The sequence below is a fragment of the Dinoponera quadriceps genome, unplaced genomic scaffold (genome assembly GCF_001313825.1).
Source record: "Dinoponera quadriceps isolate SergipeBrazil2010 unplaced genomic scaffold, ASM131382v1 scaffold707, whole genome shotgun sequence".
Lineage (NCBI taxonomy): Eukaryota > Metazoa > Arthropoda > Insecta > Hymenoptera > Formicidae > Dinoponera > Dinoponera quadriceps.
Genome location: NW_014555450.1, coordinates 1,400,341 through 1,419,283, shown reverse-complemented (window position 1 = coordinate 1,419,283; position 18,943 = coordinate 1,400,341). Strand labels below are relative to the sequence as shown.

Below are 18,943 nucleotides of genomic sequence, written 5' to 3'. Positions count from 1 at the left end.
GTTTAAAGATACGCAAACACATACACATTATTCGCCAAGGCACTTGTAAATGTTGCCGACGATTGCCTGTTTCATCAGCATTTGAATTTTCTCGGCGTTGGCTGGTAATCGGAGCGATATTATCAAGGTGACTGAGCACACGCGGTGGAATAAATAATACCCTTGCGAGCCTGGTTCTCGCGGGTGAATCTTATATGAAGCCCGCCATCGCCGCGTAATAGCTTTTAAACCTGAGTTCCCAGCGACACGTAAGTCCAACCGAAGGCGCGTCGCTCCTCGCTCCTCTTAAGATAGATACGATAACCAACGTTGATCTACCTACTGTGTGCACAATGATTATGCGGGCCCTTTGAATGTAAAAAATTATTTTACATTCGCGCAATTTGTGTGAAAAAAAAAAACAAACACCTTTATTCTCCACGAAATATCCTCAACTCGTTCAACGATTCGACGAATGCTTTATTACGCGAAAATATCCCCTTTTTCGACCGACAAATATCATCTCGCAGCTGGAAGGAAAAAATTGCAGCAAACTATAAAATACACATTAGATAATCAATAGTCAGCGTTGTAACGTAAATATATGATATCTCATTCCATATTTATACGATTTGCGAACGATGAAATGTTTTTAAAACGACGAAGTGTATTCTAAAACACTCTATAGTGAAATTTTATTCCGACATTTACCCCCGTGTTATTTTTACATGCGGCTAATCACGAAACTTATCCACCACATGCGCGTGACAGCTTCTAAATTATTCAAGTTTCGTTCACCGGACGCATACAAGTCAATTTTAGAAATTTCAGAGAGGACAAAAATATTTTTTCAATAAAATTACACGCATGTACGTGAGATAAATTTTCACAAGTTGTTTCGATAGTCTTTCCAGTTCCGCCGAGCAAAAATCGGAAGAGTATCCTCGCTATCATCTCACTCGTCGTGGTATCGCATTTCTTTGCGACACTTCCCCCTCTTCCCGTGTGCTACGGGGCTCCAAAGCTCTTACCTTTAATCAGCGCAGAGGAGCCCGACAGCCGGCACAGCACCGCTTGCAGCACTGTCATACAGAGGGGATGAAAGAAGGCGGTAGGGTGAGTTTATTTGTCGAGGGCCACTCCTTCCGATTGTTCGGAGGGTTCTTTGTAACCGTTGACAGCTGCTAGCTTGCCCAACGGAGGTAAGTCACATTCGCGGTTGCCGATCGTTCGGAATCGTCGAGAACCGTCCCGTGAGTAAACCTCACGCCTTATAATCGTCTTCTGAGCGGCGCGGCAGTTATATCTATCCTCATATAACGACTATTCGCGAAGGTAATTCGAAAATAAACAAGTGCGCACTCGGTGTGCATTACCTCGGTGTGTGTAAACACAACAGCGTTGTATCTTCTATGTGTGTGCTTTTAATACGCCTGTTTAGTGCCGGCTTGGTTTCAAACGAGACGTGCGATCTCATCGACAAACACGTTTGCCATGGGAAGGAGAGATGTTGGGAACGGGAATTGTTGCACGACATTAAGTTATTTTAATCGGAATTGTGCATCGACACACGCTTCAAGATACGCGGTATATTGTTGCTTAAGAATGACTATTTCTTCGCTTGTAAATTTTAATTTAAGCAAGAGGACAATTTAATAATAAAGACGAGACATTCTTTGGGGTTGTTCTCAATTATATTGTGTGTTAGCTTAAATTATATATATATAATTCTATATATAATTATCGAATTATTGAATAAAATATTTTGTTCGACCCTTTGGCCAACGGAGGTAGCCAACCAATTAGTGCTCGGGGAGTAGAGGCGCGATAATCGCGAGAAAAATCTTTCTTTCTAAATCGAAAGGCACCGTTTGATATTTCGACGACAAATTCTTTCTCTCTCTCTCTCTCTCTCTCTCTCTCTCTCTCTTTTCCTTACACGAGACTATCTGCATGTTTATTTCTTCTTAAATATAAGATACACTAACGGGATTTCTTTCTATCGTCTATTGTAAAATGTACGAAAAGATAAAATGAGGAGGAGAAGTTGGTCGAATTCTCAAAGATCAGGCATAACAAATAACCAGAAGCATCGAAACTGAGCGTAACAAATGTCCACCAATTCGGTCAAATGATTGTACACAAAGATGTGATCACACAGAATGTATGCGCATCATTGCAACTTGGTATCCCCTTTCCGCTATTTCAGGAGCAACCGCGCATCGCACTTTAGGTGCAGCGCATTAAAATATCTCGCAGGCGTGATCAGTGCGAGGAAAAGAAATCCGTCTTCTCGGCACGTGGACATATGTTGGAATGGAAACGGCGTCGGAGCGCAAAACTAGGCGCAAAGAGCGGAAGCAAACGGAAGAAGTACGAGAAGACGAGTAGGAAGAAGTAGGGGAACGGTGTGGAATCGAATGAGTTAGATAAGGAGACTCGGAGTATTCGTAAAGGGTACACGCGTCAGCGCGGAGTTCGTCAGTCCGCGGCCGAGCGTCTGCCGGAATAACTTACGGGAGCTGTACGGGAGTGTCGCACGGAATCGTAGTGTAGTATACTTATTTACTTAATTACGATCCTCATTATAAGATTGAAACATCGAGTGGAAGAAGATAAGCAGGATTAACGTGATTAACGCGAGGAAAAGTGATTTCTCGATCATCGGATAAGTTGAAGAAGATAAGTCAGCGGCAACGGCGCTCAGACAACTTGTTGTGTGAGAAAGAGAAGGAACGAACGTTAACGTAGAAGAGATGCGAGAATATATATAAATATCGCGTAACTGTGCATATGTTTCATTATCGAGAGGAAGGAAGAAAAAGTCTTAGATCGACGAATAAAGATATTTACATCGAAGAAGAAGGAAGTTAATTGTTTAAAGGGTAAACACACCAGTTGAATGCGATAGAACACGAAACATCGTAATATCCGATCGGTATCTTTCGCGGTACCAACAATAACCATAATACACGGCACGCTTCGATTCAGTCAGTCAGCTCTTTCAGTCCGAAGTTCGGTTGACAGAGATCAATATTCCGGGAAGGTCACAAAAATTTATCGGCATGACTAACGATGTGTGTGTGTGTGTGTGTTTTTTTTTTAATAGGGATGCAAACAGCGAGGAGAGAGATATAAATAATGAATCAACTTGTCCGATAAAGAGCCTCTGAAAATACATCTTGAGGGATGCGTTTTCTCGCGCGCGCTGCTTCTCTCTCTCTCTCTCTCTCTCTCTTCCTCTGTTTCTAGGCCCTCGACGTTTCTCATGATCGCTGTTGCGAGAAAATTGAACGAGCGAAAGAGAGAGAGAGAGAGAGAGAGAGAGAACCGACGAGATAGATAGAGACTAATGAATGAAGAGAAGTAACGAGAAGAGATCGCGAATAAATGAGAACGCTAATCAATCGCTTAATTGCGTACAACGTAAAGGTCATTGGACCGCGTTCGTCGCAATTCCTTCGCAAAAATAAATGAATTGCGAATAATTAAAAAAAAATTTGTCGCAAAATTATACATACCTTTTTTAAATTATCACTGAAAAAACAGAGTTATTTTATAAATTTTTCAAAGAAATAACTTTCTTCTCGCTTACACCACGTATGAGAAAAAAGGAAAAGTGTTGCTGTTAGCTGTTTTCTTTTTTGTTTCATGTGATTCTTTAATCTTTCTCTTTTCATTTCCAATAGCACGCGAGCCACGCAGTGACTTTGGAGAGACTCTCGAAGAATGAGGAACCGCTTGTCTCACGCTTGCTAAACGATGGGGCATATCGTGGCGAACGATACGATCCTTGAAATTACCTCGGATGATGGATATTTCAAGCCGTATGCACGGTTCGTAACAATCGCTGCTGCCATTTGCGCTATAATATTCAGCATAATTGGAGTGCTAGGTAATATTTTGATTTTCCTATTTGCGTCACTAGTGCGAAATTTCAGTATAAGCACACACACATATATATATATATATATATACATGTATCTGAATTCCAGGAAATTTAGTGACAGTAATAGCATTATTAAGATATACAAGATTAAGGCGGCATGCCACCACAGCATTCGTTATAAACCTCAGCATCTCCGATTTGATTTTCTCAGCGATTAACTTGCCTTTAACCGCCAGCAGATATTTGAACGAAGCATGGGTTCTAGGCGAGACCTTATGTAAAATATTCCCCTTATTTTTTTATGGAAATGTCGCTGTATCTTTACTGAGCATGGTGGCCATTACTATCAATAGGTGAATTCCCTAAAAAATCTGCTACAATAAGTGAGAAAAGTTTGTGTCATATCATAAGAAAAATAATCATTTTTCCCTGCTGAAAAGAGTATACAGATCGATACGATTTCTAAAAGATTATATATTTGAAATAAATTTTGTTTCTCGATACGTTTTTACAAGTTGGTATGAAAGTTTACCTTAAAGCGGGTATCTCATAATGAACACGGTTAAGGCTCATCTCTTTGCAGATACGTACTGATCTCACGGTCGGACATGTACGCTCGTTTATACACCAATCGCGGCATAATGTGGATGTTAATAGCGATATGGACGCTGAGCTTCTCGCTGCTGCTGCCGCCGTTGTTAGGAATTTGGGGTACCTTGGGACTAGACTCGGCCAGCTTTTCCTGCACGATATTGAAAAAAAATGGTTCCAGTCCGAAGAAGTTTCTATTTGTTCTGGGCTTCTTGTTACCGTGCGTGGTGATCAGTGTTTCGTACCTCTGCATATACTGGCGCGTCCGAAGAAGTCGGAAGAATCTCGAGGCGCACGCGAAGGAGCGACAACGGAGCTGCGGCGGTTTCCAACGCAGGGAGGACTCTAGAGTAACCAGACTGATGCTCACTATCTTCATCTGCTTCCTGATCAGCTTCATGCCGCTGATGTTGATGAATGTGATCGACGACAAAATGCAAATCCCGGGGCTTCATATCGTAGCGTCGGTGCTCGCTTGGGCGTCCGCGGTGATAAACCCGTTCATTTACGCCGGTACCAATAAACTGTACAGAGAAGCGTACAAGCAGGTACTGTGCCCTGCTTCGAGTAGAACTCTTACAGTCGGCCCCACGAAGCCGGCGCATTCCCATTCGAGCAAAGTTTCATCACCGCATACGACGTAAGACACCGCAGGCTGTTGCCGGACAATTGTTTTTCCTCAAAGCAATTAACTCTCGGTAATATCGTTCGTTATTCTTTCTAGAGTAATTGTTCACACGAAGCGATGGGATATGTTATCAAGGTCTTGTTGCATTCAAAAGACTTCGGCTCATTCTTTATCATAAAGTTATTGATAAAAAAGTTTAACTATAAATCTTTTGTTATTGATAGAGTTTAAGAGAGAAGAGTTTAACTCTAAATTTGTAATCTAAGTTATTGATAAGAGTTTAACTCTAAATTTGTAATCTTTAAAGCCCGAACTAAAATTGACGAGTCTATTTTAGATGAAAAATACATTCATTAAGGTCCCGCAAGGATTTGAAATTATTCGGCAGCCCTCCGTCATCGGCGCTCCAGTCCTGTCTGACTTGGAATTTTCTCACTGCAAAAGAAATCGCGGAATGAGAGTCTTCGCTCTCCCTCTCTTTCAAGGTGTTAAAACAGCTTTGATTACTTCTGAATGTATACAGTGTCTAAAATGTACGCCCTATTTATGAAATTTATTTTTCTAATAACTTTCTAATAAATAACGAGTGACGCACCTTTTGAATCAGGACGAGATCTTATTAACAACGAGCTCATCTTCGGTAGTGTGTGAACAATTATTCTTTATAGGTACATTATGAAGTTAAATGGCGTAACACGGTTCTTTATCGCGCAACATATAACCGTACATATAAAATTCCGCGAGACTCTCCGAAGCTCTTGAAAGATGTCAGATTTTGTGTGACATGATTTCGATTTTATAAACCGAATCGCGTGAAGAAATTAACGATCTTTCGATCAAGTCAAGTATTCGTCAGGTATGAAAAATATAAAGAGTAGTAAAGTAGAAGAGTGCGTATAAAAATGTATTTTCTGCTCAGAGATTTTTTCGATTTTTGTTACAATACAACGACACTTTTGTATAACGTACAAAGTATACATGTAACTTTCTACCAAAGGAAAAGGACGTATTTTCAGTAAAAAATAATTAGGCAGATATATAAAATGTTAGCATAATAGCTTGAATGATTTGCGCGCGACACGAATCATGCGCGCGAATAAGAGATTCATTAGATCACGTTAAGTACTTGAAATAATCACATCTTCACAACATAATTATAATCAATTTCCGCTGTTCACGCAAAGTTATATACACAATTACATATATGAATATTGATAATATATTTGTACTTGAAATGTGTGTGTGAGTATCACTCGACAGTTATGATACATATGTGTCCAAGTATAATGTTGAAAAAAGTGGAAGTCCTGCCACGATGATATACTTTGGATACTCTCACACTAATTTACAAATAAATTTGAAATATAAATAAATTTCTTTAAATACACATTTCTCAGGTAAAAATATATCGGCATATAATTGATTGGGGAGAAATTCGTCTCTTTTTCTTAATCGGTAAATCGATAAAATCAGGTCAGCCTGAGTCAATTAAAGAAAGGAGGAAAAAATGCGATATAAAAATATCAAAAATAAAAAGGCTTATTTTATCAAGCGCGCGCGTTTTATGACTTTTCCTTAACTTTTTCACTTGACTACGTTAATCTCCTTCGCTTCAGCTACTTGCTAAGAATGGACGGAAACCGCGTCGACACTTTTATAGTGTTATTTTACATTAACTTACGCTCTAATGAAAACTAAAGTTGTCAATACGTAGATATGTTACTAAAAATATGTGTACATTGGTAACGATAAATGCATATTATTCGTTAAGTCTATGAGCGAACATTGTACGATATTTACATTATTTTGGAAATCGAGGCCTCGCGTCATCGAATGCGAATGTACTTAAAATATACGTAAAGATACGTTAAGAATGCTAATTCAACTCCAATTCCGGTACATACGGTTCTGTGATTGCAGTGATGGGACAAATACTCAAAGTATCCTGCGAGTAAAAGAATGCATGTGACATATTAATTGAATAGCAATTTCTTTTTTTTTTTCAAGTCAGCATATAAAGAGAGAGATTATTATATAGTTTGAAGTAAAATCCATTTGACATACAGCAAATTGCAACATGTATGAAAAGCCATTGATAGCTGAGTATTGTGCATAGCTGATAAGTAAAAACATAATTATATAGTTAGGGTAATGCTGTGACACGAGATAAGAATGATGAGAATGGTGATGTTGACAATGATACAAGCGACGACGATGATAATGACAAGAATAATAATGTGAGGAACGCGTAACAAAAAAGAAGATTAAAAAGAATAAAGAGATGGGAAAGAAATTAAAAGGAAAAAGAAGAAAATGGAGAAAAAAGTAAGAAAGAAAGAACAAAAAGTAGAAAGAATGGAAGGAAAACATCTCGAATCGACCGTTCTTTCATGCTCAATAAGTAGCGATAGACAGAGAGTGACAGAAAAAGTTCAACGATGATGAGTCAATAATTGCCTGCGAAAGAGTTGCGAAAACATTGCAACTATTGCAACTATTAGTCGGGAGGATAAAAGCGTCGTGTGTCGACGGCGAGAGTAGTGAAAACAAATAAAAAGGCTCGCGGGTTCGACAGCGTTTGAAAAACGTCTCAAAGGAGTCTGTTTTTAACGAAAAGCTAACCCGATAGTGCGAGAGATGATTATCATATTTTAAGTTAAAAAAAAAAAAGCGAATGTATGAGATGAAAAATCCCTTGTAATCTCGTGCATAGAACGTTAGTGAGATCGTTGTAAATTACGGAACAATAATAAAATGTAGAGTGATTAATGATATCAATCGTTTTCTCAACGGCGAGCTGAGTAAATCACGATGCGTTTTATTTAATGCAGAGAGAGAGAGAGAGAGAGAGAGAGAGAGAGAGAGAGAGAGAGAGAGAGAGAGAGAGAGAGAGAGTGTGTGTTAAATGAATAATATCCATAGACGTGTTGGGAACAACGCAAGATTTTTTTTTTCTTACCAATCGCGTGAGTTCATCAAACGTTGGTCGCTCTTCAGGATCATTCCGCCAGCAGGATGACATGACTTCGTAGATTGGATCCGGGATATCCGACAATTGCGATAATCGAATACCTCGCGTAATTGCGTCCTCTACTTCGCTGTCGAGCGTGAAATTTGAATACGGTGTACCGCCCATACTGAACATCTCCCATAAAAGTACTCCGAATGCCCAGATCACGCCCGACTGGTGTTTCTTCCGGTTGTCGAAACACTCGATCGCCGTCCATCTGGCGTACTTGATGTCTTCTAAACTATACTTGGCGATACCATGACCCATGAGTTTGGGTGTCCAATCGTTGGATAGACCCACGCTTCGCGCGCACAGGTGAGTGTGTATGACTTTGTGACTCGCCAGATATTGTAAAGCGGTTGCAATCGAGGACGAGATGGTTAATATTCGATCCACCGGGAATGAATCCGTGCTGGATCGCGCGTCCAACAAGCAATTTTTCAAGATACGCGGCGGTAATTCGTGTACGACGTAGAGTGTGTCGGAAGTTTCGCAGGTTCCTACAAGGCCAGCGAGATACTTCATGGTACCCGCTCGGATACATACGTCCAGTTCTCGCAACATATGCCTCTTCTCGGATCCTCTTAACGCGCCATCGGCTATGGTGTGGACAGTTACCGGGCGAGATATGTCGTCTTTCCCGAAGATGGTCCCCGTGTGAACGGTACCGAATCGTCCTCTACGTACGGTGGACAGATTATCGATGGACAGAGCGTTTCGCGGTATATTCCACACTTTCTTCTTCAGTTCCTGATAGTGATTCACTCTTTCGGGAATATCGTCTGGTATATAACCCATGTTATCCACCTCGTGCACTGGTCCCTGCAACGTGAGTTCCTGCTGTTCCGGCGACTTCCGCATGTGGAATCTCTCGTGCCGGCGTCGTAATACGAAATACAGTAGTATCGAGGCGGCGAGCAATATAGTCACGAGTGTGATCGCTATGCAAAGGACGAGAGCGGTCGAGTCCATTTGAGCGTCCACGTGCCGCGTATTTTTCCCGGTGAACGCGTTACCGGTTAAATCGGAATAAGAACGCTGTATTTCCGCTCGCACTCGCGAAATCACGGACAGTCCGATTTGCGCGGAGACGACGTCCTTTAACGGAGCGTTGTAATAGCCTCCGATGAGTTTTCCGTCGCCTACGGTGAATCTCTTGTACATGTGAAAGTCCGATGGATCGAACTGTGCGGTAACGTAATAATTTTGACCCTGCTGCAATGCGTTATTGTAGCTTAAATACTCGACGTCGGAGCCGACAGGCGATATAGCGCCAGCTTGAACAACCACCACTTGATACGCGCTAATCGGCCCGTACTCACTGTGACCCTCAGTGAGCACGATCGTAATGGTGCTACTACCGTGTTCTATAATTTCAGGCACGGCTGGTTTGTCAGGTGGACCTATCGCAGTCCAAGCCACGGTGTATGTCGCATCACTGAGTCCCTGTACATTGCTGGCGGTAACCGATATGTTGTATTTGGTGCCAGGTTGGAGACCTCTTAGAATTGTATTGTTCGATGCTCCTCCTTGAACCTGACTTTCGACAGGCGGTAAGATGTTACTCGCGTGTGTCTCGACGGCGACAGCACGAAGAGTATAGAAAGTAACATTGCCATTGGGAATATCAGGTGGCTCCCACGTTACTGCAAGAGCCTCTATACCATCGCGAGTGACGTGTATCCTCCTCGGTGGACTTGGCCCTGGAAGATGTGCATAGACGTGCATACAGCGTCTCACTTCAATATAACAATAAGATAAATAGTCGCAAAATTCATTCTACAACTCTTTCTTTTTCTTCAAAATTTCGTCAATGTTTATTTTACGACTGCTCATTGATTGTTTGAATAAGTGTTTGGCAGCAAATTTTACAAGTTTGCTGAATCAATCATAAATGTCACTCTGTGGATACATCTTTTTATTTGAAAGTATAAAATTTTAGCTTGCGTTTTCTCACTTCAGACGCCAACAAGGACTTGTATCTTTAAATAGGTCATCCTGCATATATATGTGTGTCTGCTTATACACACATATGTACACTATATTACATGTAGAAAATAAAACTATGACACACAGATTTCAATTCGCAGAAAAAAGCTAGGAGGAGTTCTATTATTTCATCGATTATCAGTATCCAATCTTCTTTATATGCTGTACCATATAAGGAGGAAAGGACAGTGTATATATAAACCAGGGTTGTAATATGAAGCATTTGTGCTTGAATCATTGCTCGAAACTATCGATAGTTATACTCATGAGAAACATTGGGTTTAGATCACTCGCAGGTATTAAAATGACGCAGCGTTTATTCCTGTAAATGACTATTCTATTTTATGAAAGTGCGATATAAGCCGTAAAGATTTAATCATTTTTTTTCTCCTCGTATGTATATCGTTAAATATAAAATATTAGCTTTTGTTAATACTGTTAGTATCGGATAATAGCGAGATTAAGATATAAAATAGTAATTATTTGGAAATGTGTATGGCATGTTCAAATCTTATAGATTGTACAGAAAATGGCATTTGCTCGCAATCTCACGTTGCAATTAGAGCGTTATGTGCCGAGACGCGGCAGTGTCGAGAGGCATTTTATTTTCACTTTTAAAGTAATTATTTATCTTATAGTTTTACATCTTACATCTAATTGTTACACGAGCCACCTGTTATTTTCCAAAAATATGTTTTCAATGTCCTCTTTGTGTAAACATGTGTTGACAAAAATATATGTACTCTTTTTAACAGTTGTATATTTCGTCTTAATTGGTAAGTGTTCTTAGATATATGTGCTAATATTATATTGACGATTATTCATGGAAAATGTATGATTTCAAGCTACAGATTTCTTTGAATATTTGAAAAAGTTACATATTGCGCCGAAGAAAAGAAAATATTTGTCATACGACAATATTGCACACTAACAATTGTCTGTGATACGACAGTAATACGTCTCAAACTTTTCTACATCTGCATTTATCTCTGATATCATTATACTCGATTATCAACAAAATGAATTTTACCTTGCTGACCAGTAGAATAGACACTCATCGCTTCGGAACTGCCGCAGTAATTAGTAGGGTCAGTGACGCATGAAGTTTTGCAGCTGTTTGATGGACCGTTTCTGCCGAATTTGCTGATGCAGTAGCACTGTTGCCCATTCATTAATCCTGCAAACCTGTTGAACAAAAAGTTTTCTCACAGAAAACCATCCAAGCCGTACATGTTTGAATATATCGGAGATATCTTACATGTAATACAAAGAACGACATTTTCGGACACAGTCGAAGGGTGCACTCGGATATCCAAATATCGGAGAAGGTAAATCGGGGTCCGATACAGAGCTGCGGAAACAACCTTCATACTTCTGGGCACACGTGAAGTAAACACCGAAGAAGAATAATAGATACGCGATCATTGTGACTTTCTTTCGCTAATCGCTTCGTATTATAGTGAGATGAAATCTCTTTGGAATGTGCTACGAGTGTGTACGATGAGTCAACAAACAACTCAGGATGATGACACAATTCAAAAGCGATCCGACAATAGGTTATGTGTTCGAAAATCCAGGAAAATTTTTACTATCGACAAATACGATAGCCTTGTTGAATTTGCCAAATCCTCGTATAAACTCATGTCGATTGAGGCTCAGAGTAGCCAAAATGGAATCATTACGTAGAACGAAGAGAGTTTATTGATGTGACGATATATGTACCTTTGTAATCGATATATGTGCCATTTTTTTTCCTCTAATGGCTGCGTTCTAATATTCACCACCAGTGCTAAAAGTCTCTAGTGTATGTGACATAAACTAATGGCGTTTTCGATTTGCTGATTCGACACGACTCGGGCTGTGTTCTGATAAATTTTTTGCAATACAACAATCTATAGTTCACGACAGATATACTATAGTTTGCAATACTGTAGCGAATACTAAAATGCTGCTCGGATCAAAGTCAGCGGCATACGACGTTTGTTTTCATGCTGTGATGCTTATTGGATAGAAATACTGCGTGCTGATTGGTACATTTACAAAAATGGGTGACAATACATCAATTAAAACGCGGTATTTCCATCCAACAAACAATCGAGCGCGAAAACAAGTATCACGTGCCGCTGGCTTGTGATTTTTAACGCTGACAGTGATTTGGGAACACAGCCACTATGGGCGTGTTCAGGAAGATGCAATAGGCGCTACTTAACGCTAAAGGCTATTCGTTAGAGGGTGATCCTACCTAACGCAATCATGATGTCACTTGTAGCAGTGTGCTACGTCAAAACTGCGTGCTACAAACGCTACTTCCTTCTGAAGTAGCGTTGCGTTCGTAGCGAAGGCTTTCGGGAATACAAACTGCGTGTACATCACTAGACACTAGCCGTTTAGAAATATTCAGTGTGTGCTCTCTTTGCCCTAGAAGTACGAATATCTTGACACGGTTTTTGCAAAAAAAAAAAAGAAACTGTCAGTACTAATCAATGTTCATATTATATGGAATTATAATGTTCGGGTGAGATAACGTAGATATTGAATGTTTCTTAAGATGTTACATTATGTTAATACATTGATGTGTCTATTTTGGAGACAGTTTTATATTTTCTCATGATTTTCGCAGTTACAATCTCAGACAGAGCAAACATTACTAATAAGGAATCTCCAGAATTGTCAATATGAGAGCGACACTGTCGTTCAATGTTAGAACTTCAATGTGTCAGTTCTCGTCGATAAGAGTGGATAACACAATAACAACTGATCAATAGTGGGTAAGTTAAATTGCTTGAGATCGGTAAGTTACCGGGTGTCGATAAATGTTCGGGAGACGGTAATTTACCGGCTTCAGAAACTTATCGACTCTGGTAAATTACCAATTCTCGAAAACTTATCGACCTCAAGAAATTTAACTTATCCACTGTTGATCAGTTGTTATTGTGTTATCCTTTCTTACCGACAAAGACTGACACATAGAAGTTCTAACATTGAACGGCAGTGTCGCTCTCTCATGTTGACATTTCTTGAGCTTCCTCATTTGTTACAGACGCTGTGTGAGAGTGTAGCTGCTTCGCGGATATCGTGAAAAATACAAAACTGGCTGTAAACTAGACACGTGTAATACGGCAATATTTTAACAAAAGATAACCTCTTAAAAGACAGTGAATAACTTTGTTAACATACCTCAAATGTTTTACCTGGGAGACAGAGATAAATATATAAGCGTCGTATACCGTCTAATATTGCAGAAAACTCATAATTAAAAGATGTATTAAGACATACTTGACAAGAATTGTATCCTGATAAAGCAATGTCTGGAACTAGGCACAACTTATTCATCAAGAATTGTTAGGGCTGACTAAGGTAGCAATTGACAATGTTATTGATGCACTTCGTTTTGGATTATTCTCAGTTGTTATGATAAAAGAACTTTGACATCACAAATTGCATTTGCACAAGGACAAATTCCAACTTTATTCTTAAATCATGGAGAATTGCCAAAACTTGCAATAGTGGTAATGATCTTTATAATAATTTATCATTTTATGAAATATATCTTGGTCTATTTGAATTGATCAATCGCCCTAATAATATAATTTTTATTTCACCATGGCTTCTACCACATGATACGACAGTTCTTCATCTTAAGAAGACTATGGAGTGACACATGTGTTTATCTTTTGTAAGAGAAAATGTTTTTGCGACTGGCTGAACAGAGAATAGTTATGTTAGAAGAAGCTCAGAAAGAAGATGATAACGGAGACTTGAGAATTTTGAGGCAACAGCTAATCCACAAGCTTCTGGAAAAAGTGAAACAGCTGCTGACTCGTGTAGCCATCAACGAAAAAACGTTGCGGCAACGTGTAAGAATTTAAATTACGCATGACAGAAAGATTAGCTAACGCTAGAAATCGTTCGTATAATCTCGTTGTTGCCAGGTGCAACAGCTGGAATCAAAGCAAACTCTATCGACAATCTCGGAGTATTGCATGACTCCACCTATACCGAAATAATGGGTGTTTTGGGAATAAGCGCAATTTTAAGTAAACTTAGATAGATTTACAGTGAAAATCGTATATTTTTATCAAGGAAAATGTATACACACATATATTTTATGCATGTTTTCTCAGCCAAACATATTTATCTCAAGTGGAACCTTGTCTTCTTTATCCAGTGCTTATGTCGCGTTTTGCAACGATTTTATACGCATACATATAATCGTATTAATTTTTTGTACACACACATAATGTTCATGTGTAAATGGAAGAAGTTGTTGTTATTCTAAGACATTTTTTTTGTGTATCTGACATATGTATCGTATTGGCGGAAACGAAGTGAAATTTTATTATGTCTCACGTAATAAAACACGTGTAGACAAATTGTATCTATTCTTTGAAATTCCAAAGTACTAAGTACATACAGAGAGAAACGTTAACGATTTGTGTCCGTTTTTATCAACGTTAATTAAAGTTTTAACCCGAATCTAAGTCTTTGTCCGAGGAGAATTTAAAGGCTTCATTTTAAGGTTTATCAACGTTGATTGAAAACGGACATTAGACGTACGAGACACATCATCGTAAGAACTTTGCCTAGCTAAAAGCATCAATGACGTTTATTGTATTCTAAATGCATAAGGAAAAGAAAATATTTTGACCTAAATTATATATTGCAACGATGTATACATATCTCGGAGAACACAATTCTAATCGCGGGTATTCTAATATTATAAACGTTTTATATATATATTGATGTTTGAACAGTCATATATATATAACTTATTTCCTTGTAAAACTAAATATCTTCGAAATGAAATGCACTAAGATCGACATTCCTGTTTGGTCGCTCAATGTTGCATAAATAAAGCCCACTTTAGACGCGTGCCAACTACATATTTCTTATGTATAACAAGATTTATTTTTTTTTTTTTATTTTCAAGCGTTGGAATCGTCTCGAGTCATCTTCCATACATTTTGGATTATCCTAGGCGGAAGAAATTTCTAAAAAACTTTCTAAAGTTGTTTGAAAGATATCTAAAAAAAAAGAAATAAACGTCTTTTCTAGACATCATTTAGAAATTTATTTTGCGTCAAGGGCGTTACATTTCAATAAATATGTGAACGAACCGTGATTGGCTGTCAAACATCGGATGCTTCGATACTTCGATACATCGCAATTACCGCAAACGTCAGTTACGTCGGTCAGTTATGCCGGGACGATCGCGACGGGAACGGCGTTCGAAAGCACGTCCTGTGTTTCGCGCGATTTTAGCCGGTCTGGAAATCAATTACCACCGCTAAAAGTGCCGAATGCAAGGTACGTACATTTGTCGTAGGAACGTATCGTAGTAAAACAGTCCGTAGAAGTCGGTAAATGCCCGAAATCGCGGGACGAAGTGTGTCAATCGAACAATGTCGCGATCAGGCCGTTATGGCGATCGAAAGTTCAACCCGCTGATTTTCCGACCCTCCGGAGGGAAGATTTTTCATGCGAAATGCCGTCGCAGATGCAGGAATTAAGTCACGCGTACTTGTCGTAGCGAGATACCGTCGAAAATACTGCCAAAATCAAGTGTTTCGCGGAACCACTGGTCGGAGGTATCGAGTGAAGTTCGCTCATATTCGTACTTCGAGAATCGTATTCTGTTCGTTACGAGTGGTCAGTTAAAAGATGGCTATCGCGAGAGGCGCGACGCCAACCGCTCGTCTCGTGTTTCTCGTCGTTTTCGGGTCGAAAGTGCGAGCTTCCTGTGCGAATTATCGCGTCCGATGAGAACGTCGAATGTGGGCCTCGTCTCGTCTCGCGCGGCGAGTGTCGTCGCGGTAAATAAACAAGCGCGGAAAGTGCGTCGGTCGGGAGTGTCGGGCAAGTGTCGTACGTTCATCATGTTCTTCACCGAAAAGGATTATCTCACGTGAGGGCCGTCATCGGGAATGTCAACACAGCGCAGCGTCTTCGTTGGGTCGCAGCAGCGGAGAATTCAAATCCGGCCATCGTGAAAAAGGTTTGTCAGTACCGACGTATTAATACGCGGAGGCCGCAACAGATGGCGCCTCTGCATGTCTTCGGTATGTTGAATCTATCGTACTGTTCCTGAATTTATGCCGAGCAATCAGGGTCTGCTCGAGGTACGATAAACGGAACGTTATTATTAAGAGTCGAAGTGAAAAGAGCGGTAAAATTTAAGAAACAAAGTTGCATTCTGTAGATCTCGAGATAAACGGAATTTTCTCGTGCGTGTTGACGATCGATATTAATGTCTACGATGAAATCTATTCAGATGACATTACTCGTGAGATCTTAAAAAAAAATGACGTAGAAGAAAACGAAGTCGGTAATGTCGATAGTAACTGGCCCGGCCAGCCGATCATTATCCGAAACGTTATCGCGGGTCGATAGTTTCTTCAGAACCTTGTCCCGGTATGAAATATAATATCCTAAATCTTGCTGTGCACTTTAAATTGATCTAAAGCGGATTTAACGAAAAGACAATAATTTACCATGTGGATTACGATAAATGTGTGTGAATTCGGTTGCGCTGACGGAAGTGATCGACTCTTCGATCGACTAGATTCGGCTTCCTGAATACTTTCATATCGTATTCACGATCTTCTCATCCCAGAACAAGAGAATAACAGTGCCGTCAAAATAATATCAAAATGAAAACGAGATAATGGTTGTAATACTCATTCTTCGATCATTTTTTCATTATTTCGACGCCATTCCCATGTTATCTTTACTTTCTGTTCTGCCTGAGATCGTGGTGAATTTACATGTGTAATTGCGATGTTATATCACATCATAATTATACACGTAATGATTACGGCCGCTAATGCAATATTAAGAACTTAAGATTAGTCGTTCGGTATCTTTGTTCTTCCATTTATCGTCGCGAGAAATTATTCAAATAGTGTGTAATACATATAAATACAGGTGAATATTTCTGTGGGAACGTTTACTACAAACTGTAATCCTACTAAAGGTGACTCTCAATTAACATTACTCATTTGATATTTCCAAGGATTCTCACAAGTCAAGCCAGGCATACAATCTTCTAACGTCACACAAGTTAGCTCACACGATTTGTTGTGTTTTGTAACAATCAATTTCTTCTGATTGAACATTCTACAGTGCCTCCAATTTTCTCTCAGTGATTTTCTCACAGCCTGAGATGTCAAATAACTCCGGAAGCTCTCCTGATATTTCGTCCAAGTGGTCGGTATTTTTACAATTCTTGATGCTAAGTTACTTCAGATTTCTGAGATTACACGAGGTATTCAGACCTTCGCAATCAAACGCAGATCAAACCTATTGACATCTATTGCTTCGAGAATACAGTAGTTCATATGTAAGTAAATATGAAGTATCATCCTTAGTTGAATCTAGTCCAAAATTGGAATCCTGGAACCGCACTTTGCCTCCGCGATGCAGAATAAATAAACTTACCGTCCCCGGAAACTTATCGACTCTGGTAATTTACCAACATCTGAAATTTTATCGACCTTGGTAATTTACCGATTTTTGGATATTAATCGACCTTGGTAACTTACCGACCTCCGGAAACTTAAATTACCCACTATGGATCAGTTGTTATTGTGTTATCCACTCTTCCCGACAAAAACTGACACACTGAAGTTCTAACATTGAACGGCAGTGTCGGTCTCTCAAAAATTCGAAACAACGCGGATGCAAATAAGCTGCGTGGGAATTAAATGTGATGGAATCTGATTGATTGAGGTGATACTTTTGTGACAAGCACGAAATTAGGTGAAATATGATTTGTCGATTGAAAGATCCCTAGAAAGAGCGTATGACCAATCAGAAGCGTCGAGTTGATTCACGGTGTGTTCTTGATAGATGAATGTGATTCTTTTGTGACAAGCACGAAATTAGGTGAAATATGATTTGTCGATTGAAAGATCCCTAGAAAGAGTATATGACCAATCAGAAGCGTCGAGTTGATTCACGGTGTGTTCTTGATAGATGAATGTTTTAGAAGGGTAGCTAGAAAGAACAGACCACATTTCTTCTCCGTAACCCCTGACTGTTGGATGTACATGTAAACTTTTCTAATTCATTTTTAAGAAAATTTTGTTAAAATGATTCTTTCTCAAAAAAAACTTTCGCAAAATAAGGTCAAACGAAAGCTAGAAAAAAATGTAACTGATGAAGATGGAAAAATCATGGATAAAGTATTGAAAATGAAGAAACCGAAAATTAGTGGAGAGCATGTTGAACACGTGTCAGAGACGAAACAACAAGAGAAGAGTGTTTCAGTAAAACGGAAGAATGACAAACGGAAAACACAAGGAACCATAATAAAAGTTGTAAATAAGTCTGCAAAGAAAAGGAAAACTCTTATGTTGAAAGTGAATGAGAAAATGTCTAGAACGCCGGATGAAGAGAACGACAAAGCGGAAGATTATTTGAAAGAAATATCAAAAAGTCACATACAACAGTGTATTTCAGCGATGTTTCATTTAACTGAAGAACAATTGAATAAAAGTAATCTTCTTACTAAAGAGGCTCAGCCAATATTCCTTCAAGTGACTTGTATCAGAATACCGCAAGTGCCTTACCGACAAATGAGAATGTAAGTAAACCTTAGGAACATATTTTCTAGGAATATCTTGCTGGTTTAAAAAGAATTGACAATTTTATAATTCTTAAAAAAAATTATGTCTCATACTTATTTCCAGTATTTATATTTATATATATGTATTTACAATACTACAGTACAATACTACAGTATATATATTTACAATACCTGCAGAAATCAGGTGAAAAAATTCTCCTTTATTAATTTTCCACAAGTTTGTTTTGTTATAATAAATTTTTAAACAATATATATATATATATATATATA

The 18,943-nt window shown here is 39.1% G+C and overlaps 3 protein-coding genes across 3 annotated transcripts in view; 2 read left to right on the top strand and 1 right to left on the bottom strand.

Annotated features, from left to right (window-relative positions):
- The first annotated feature begins 2,313 nt into the window (after nucleotides 1-2,313).
- Nucleotides 2,314-7,859, top strand: LOC106744281 (protein trapped in endoderm-1). The gene is made up of 4 exons (XM_014618922.1): nucleotides 2,314-2,864; nucleotides 3,669-3,874; nucleotides 3,975-4,221; nucleotides 4,452-7,859. The coding sequence occupies exons 2-4, from the start codon at nucleotides 3,742-3,744 to the stop codon at nucleotides 5,101-5,103; spliced, it is 1,032 nt and encodes a 343-aa protein (XP_014474408.1). The 5' UTR covers nucleotides 2,314-2,864; nucleotides 3,669-3,741; the 3' UTR covers nucleotides 5,104-7,859.
- On the bottom strand, nucleotides 5,970-11,926 carry LOC106744280 (putative tyrosine-protein kinase Wsck). Its single transcript, XM_014618921.1, has 4 exons — nucleotides 11,345-11,926; nucleotides 11,117-11,271; nucleotides 8,047-9,800; nucleotides 5,970-7,032 (listed from the first exon to the last, which is right to left on the bottom strand). Exons 1-4 carry the CDS (start codon nucleotides 11,509-11,511, stop codon nucleotides 6,964-6,966), a joined length of 2,145 nt encoding a protein of 714 aa, XP_014474407.1. The 5' UTR covers nucleotides 11,512-11,926; the 3' UTR covers nucleotides 5,970-6,963.
- Nucleotides 11,927-18,095: 6,169 nt separating this feature from the next.
- The window catches only part of LOC106744212 (ribosomal L1 domain-containing protein CG13096-like), a 1,981-nt gene continuing 1,133 nt past the window's right edge, over nucleotides 18,096-18,943 (top strand). The window contains exon 1 of the mRNA XM_014618767.1: nucleotides 18,096-18,670. Within this exon, the coding sequence (XP_014474253.1) occupies nucleotides 18,177-18,670 (494 nt within the window). The 5' untranslated portion in view covers nucleotides 18,096-18,176. The remainder of the gene's footprint in view (nucleotides 18,671-18,943) is intronic.

Bases quoted from the DNA above. Each gene is read 5' to 3' on its own strand.
- LOC106744281 (XM_014618922.1), top strand. From the start codon at position 3,742: ATGGGGCATATCGTGGCGAACGATACGATCCTTGAAATTACCTCGGAT. The intron at 3,875-3,974 runs GTAATATTTTGA...TCTGAATTCCAG, and splicing joins CAGCATAATTGGAGTGCTAG to GAAATTTAGTGACAGTAATA. The intron at 4,222-4,451 runs GTGAATTCCCTA...ATCTCTTTGCAG, and splicing joins GTGGCCATTACTATCAATAG to ATACGTACTGATCTCACGGT.
- LOC106744280 (XM_014618921.1), bottom strand. From the start codon at position 11,511: ATGATCGCGTATCTATTATTCTTCTTCGGTGTTTACTTCACGTGTGCC. The intron at 11,272-11,344 runs GTAAGATATCTC...TTTGTTCAACAG, and splicing joins TGTCGTTCTTTGTATTACAT to GTTTGCAGGATTAATGAATG. The intron at 9,801-11,116 runs GTAAAATTCATT...CACATCTTCCAG, and splicing joins CTATTCTACTGGTCAGCAAG to GGCCAAGTCCACCGAGGAGG.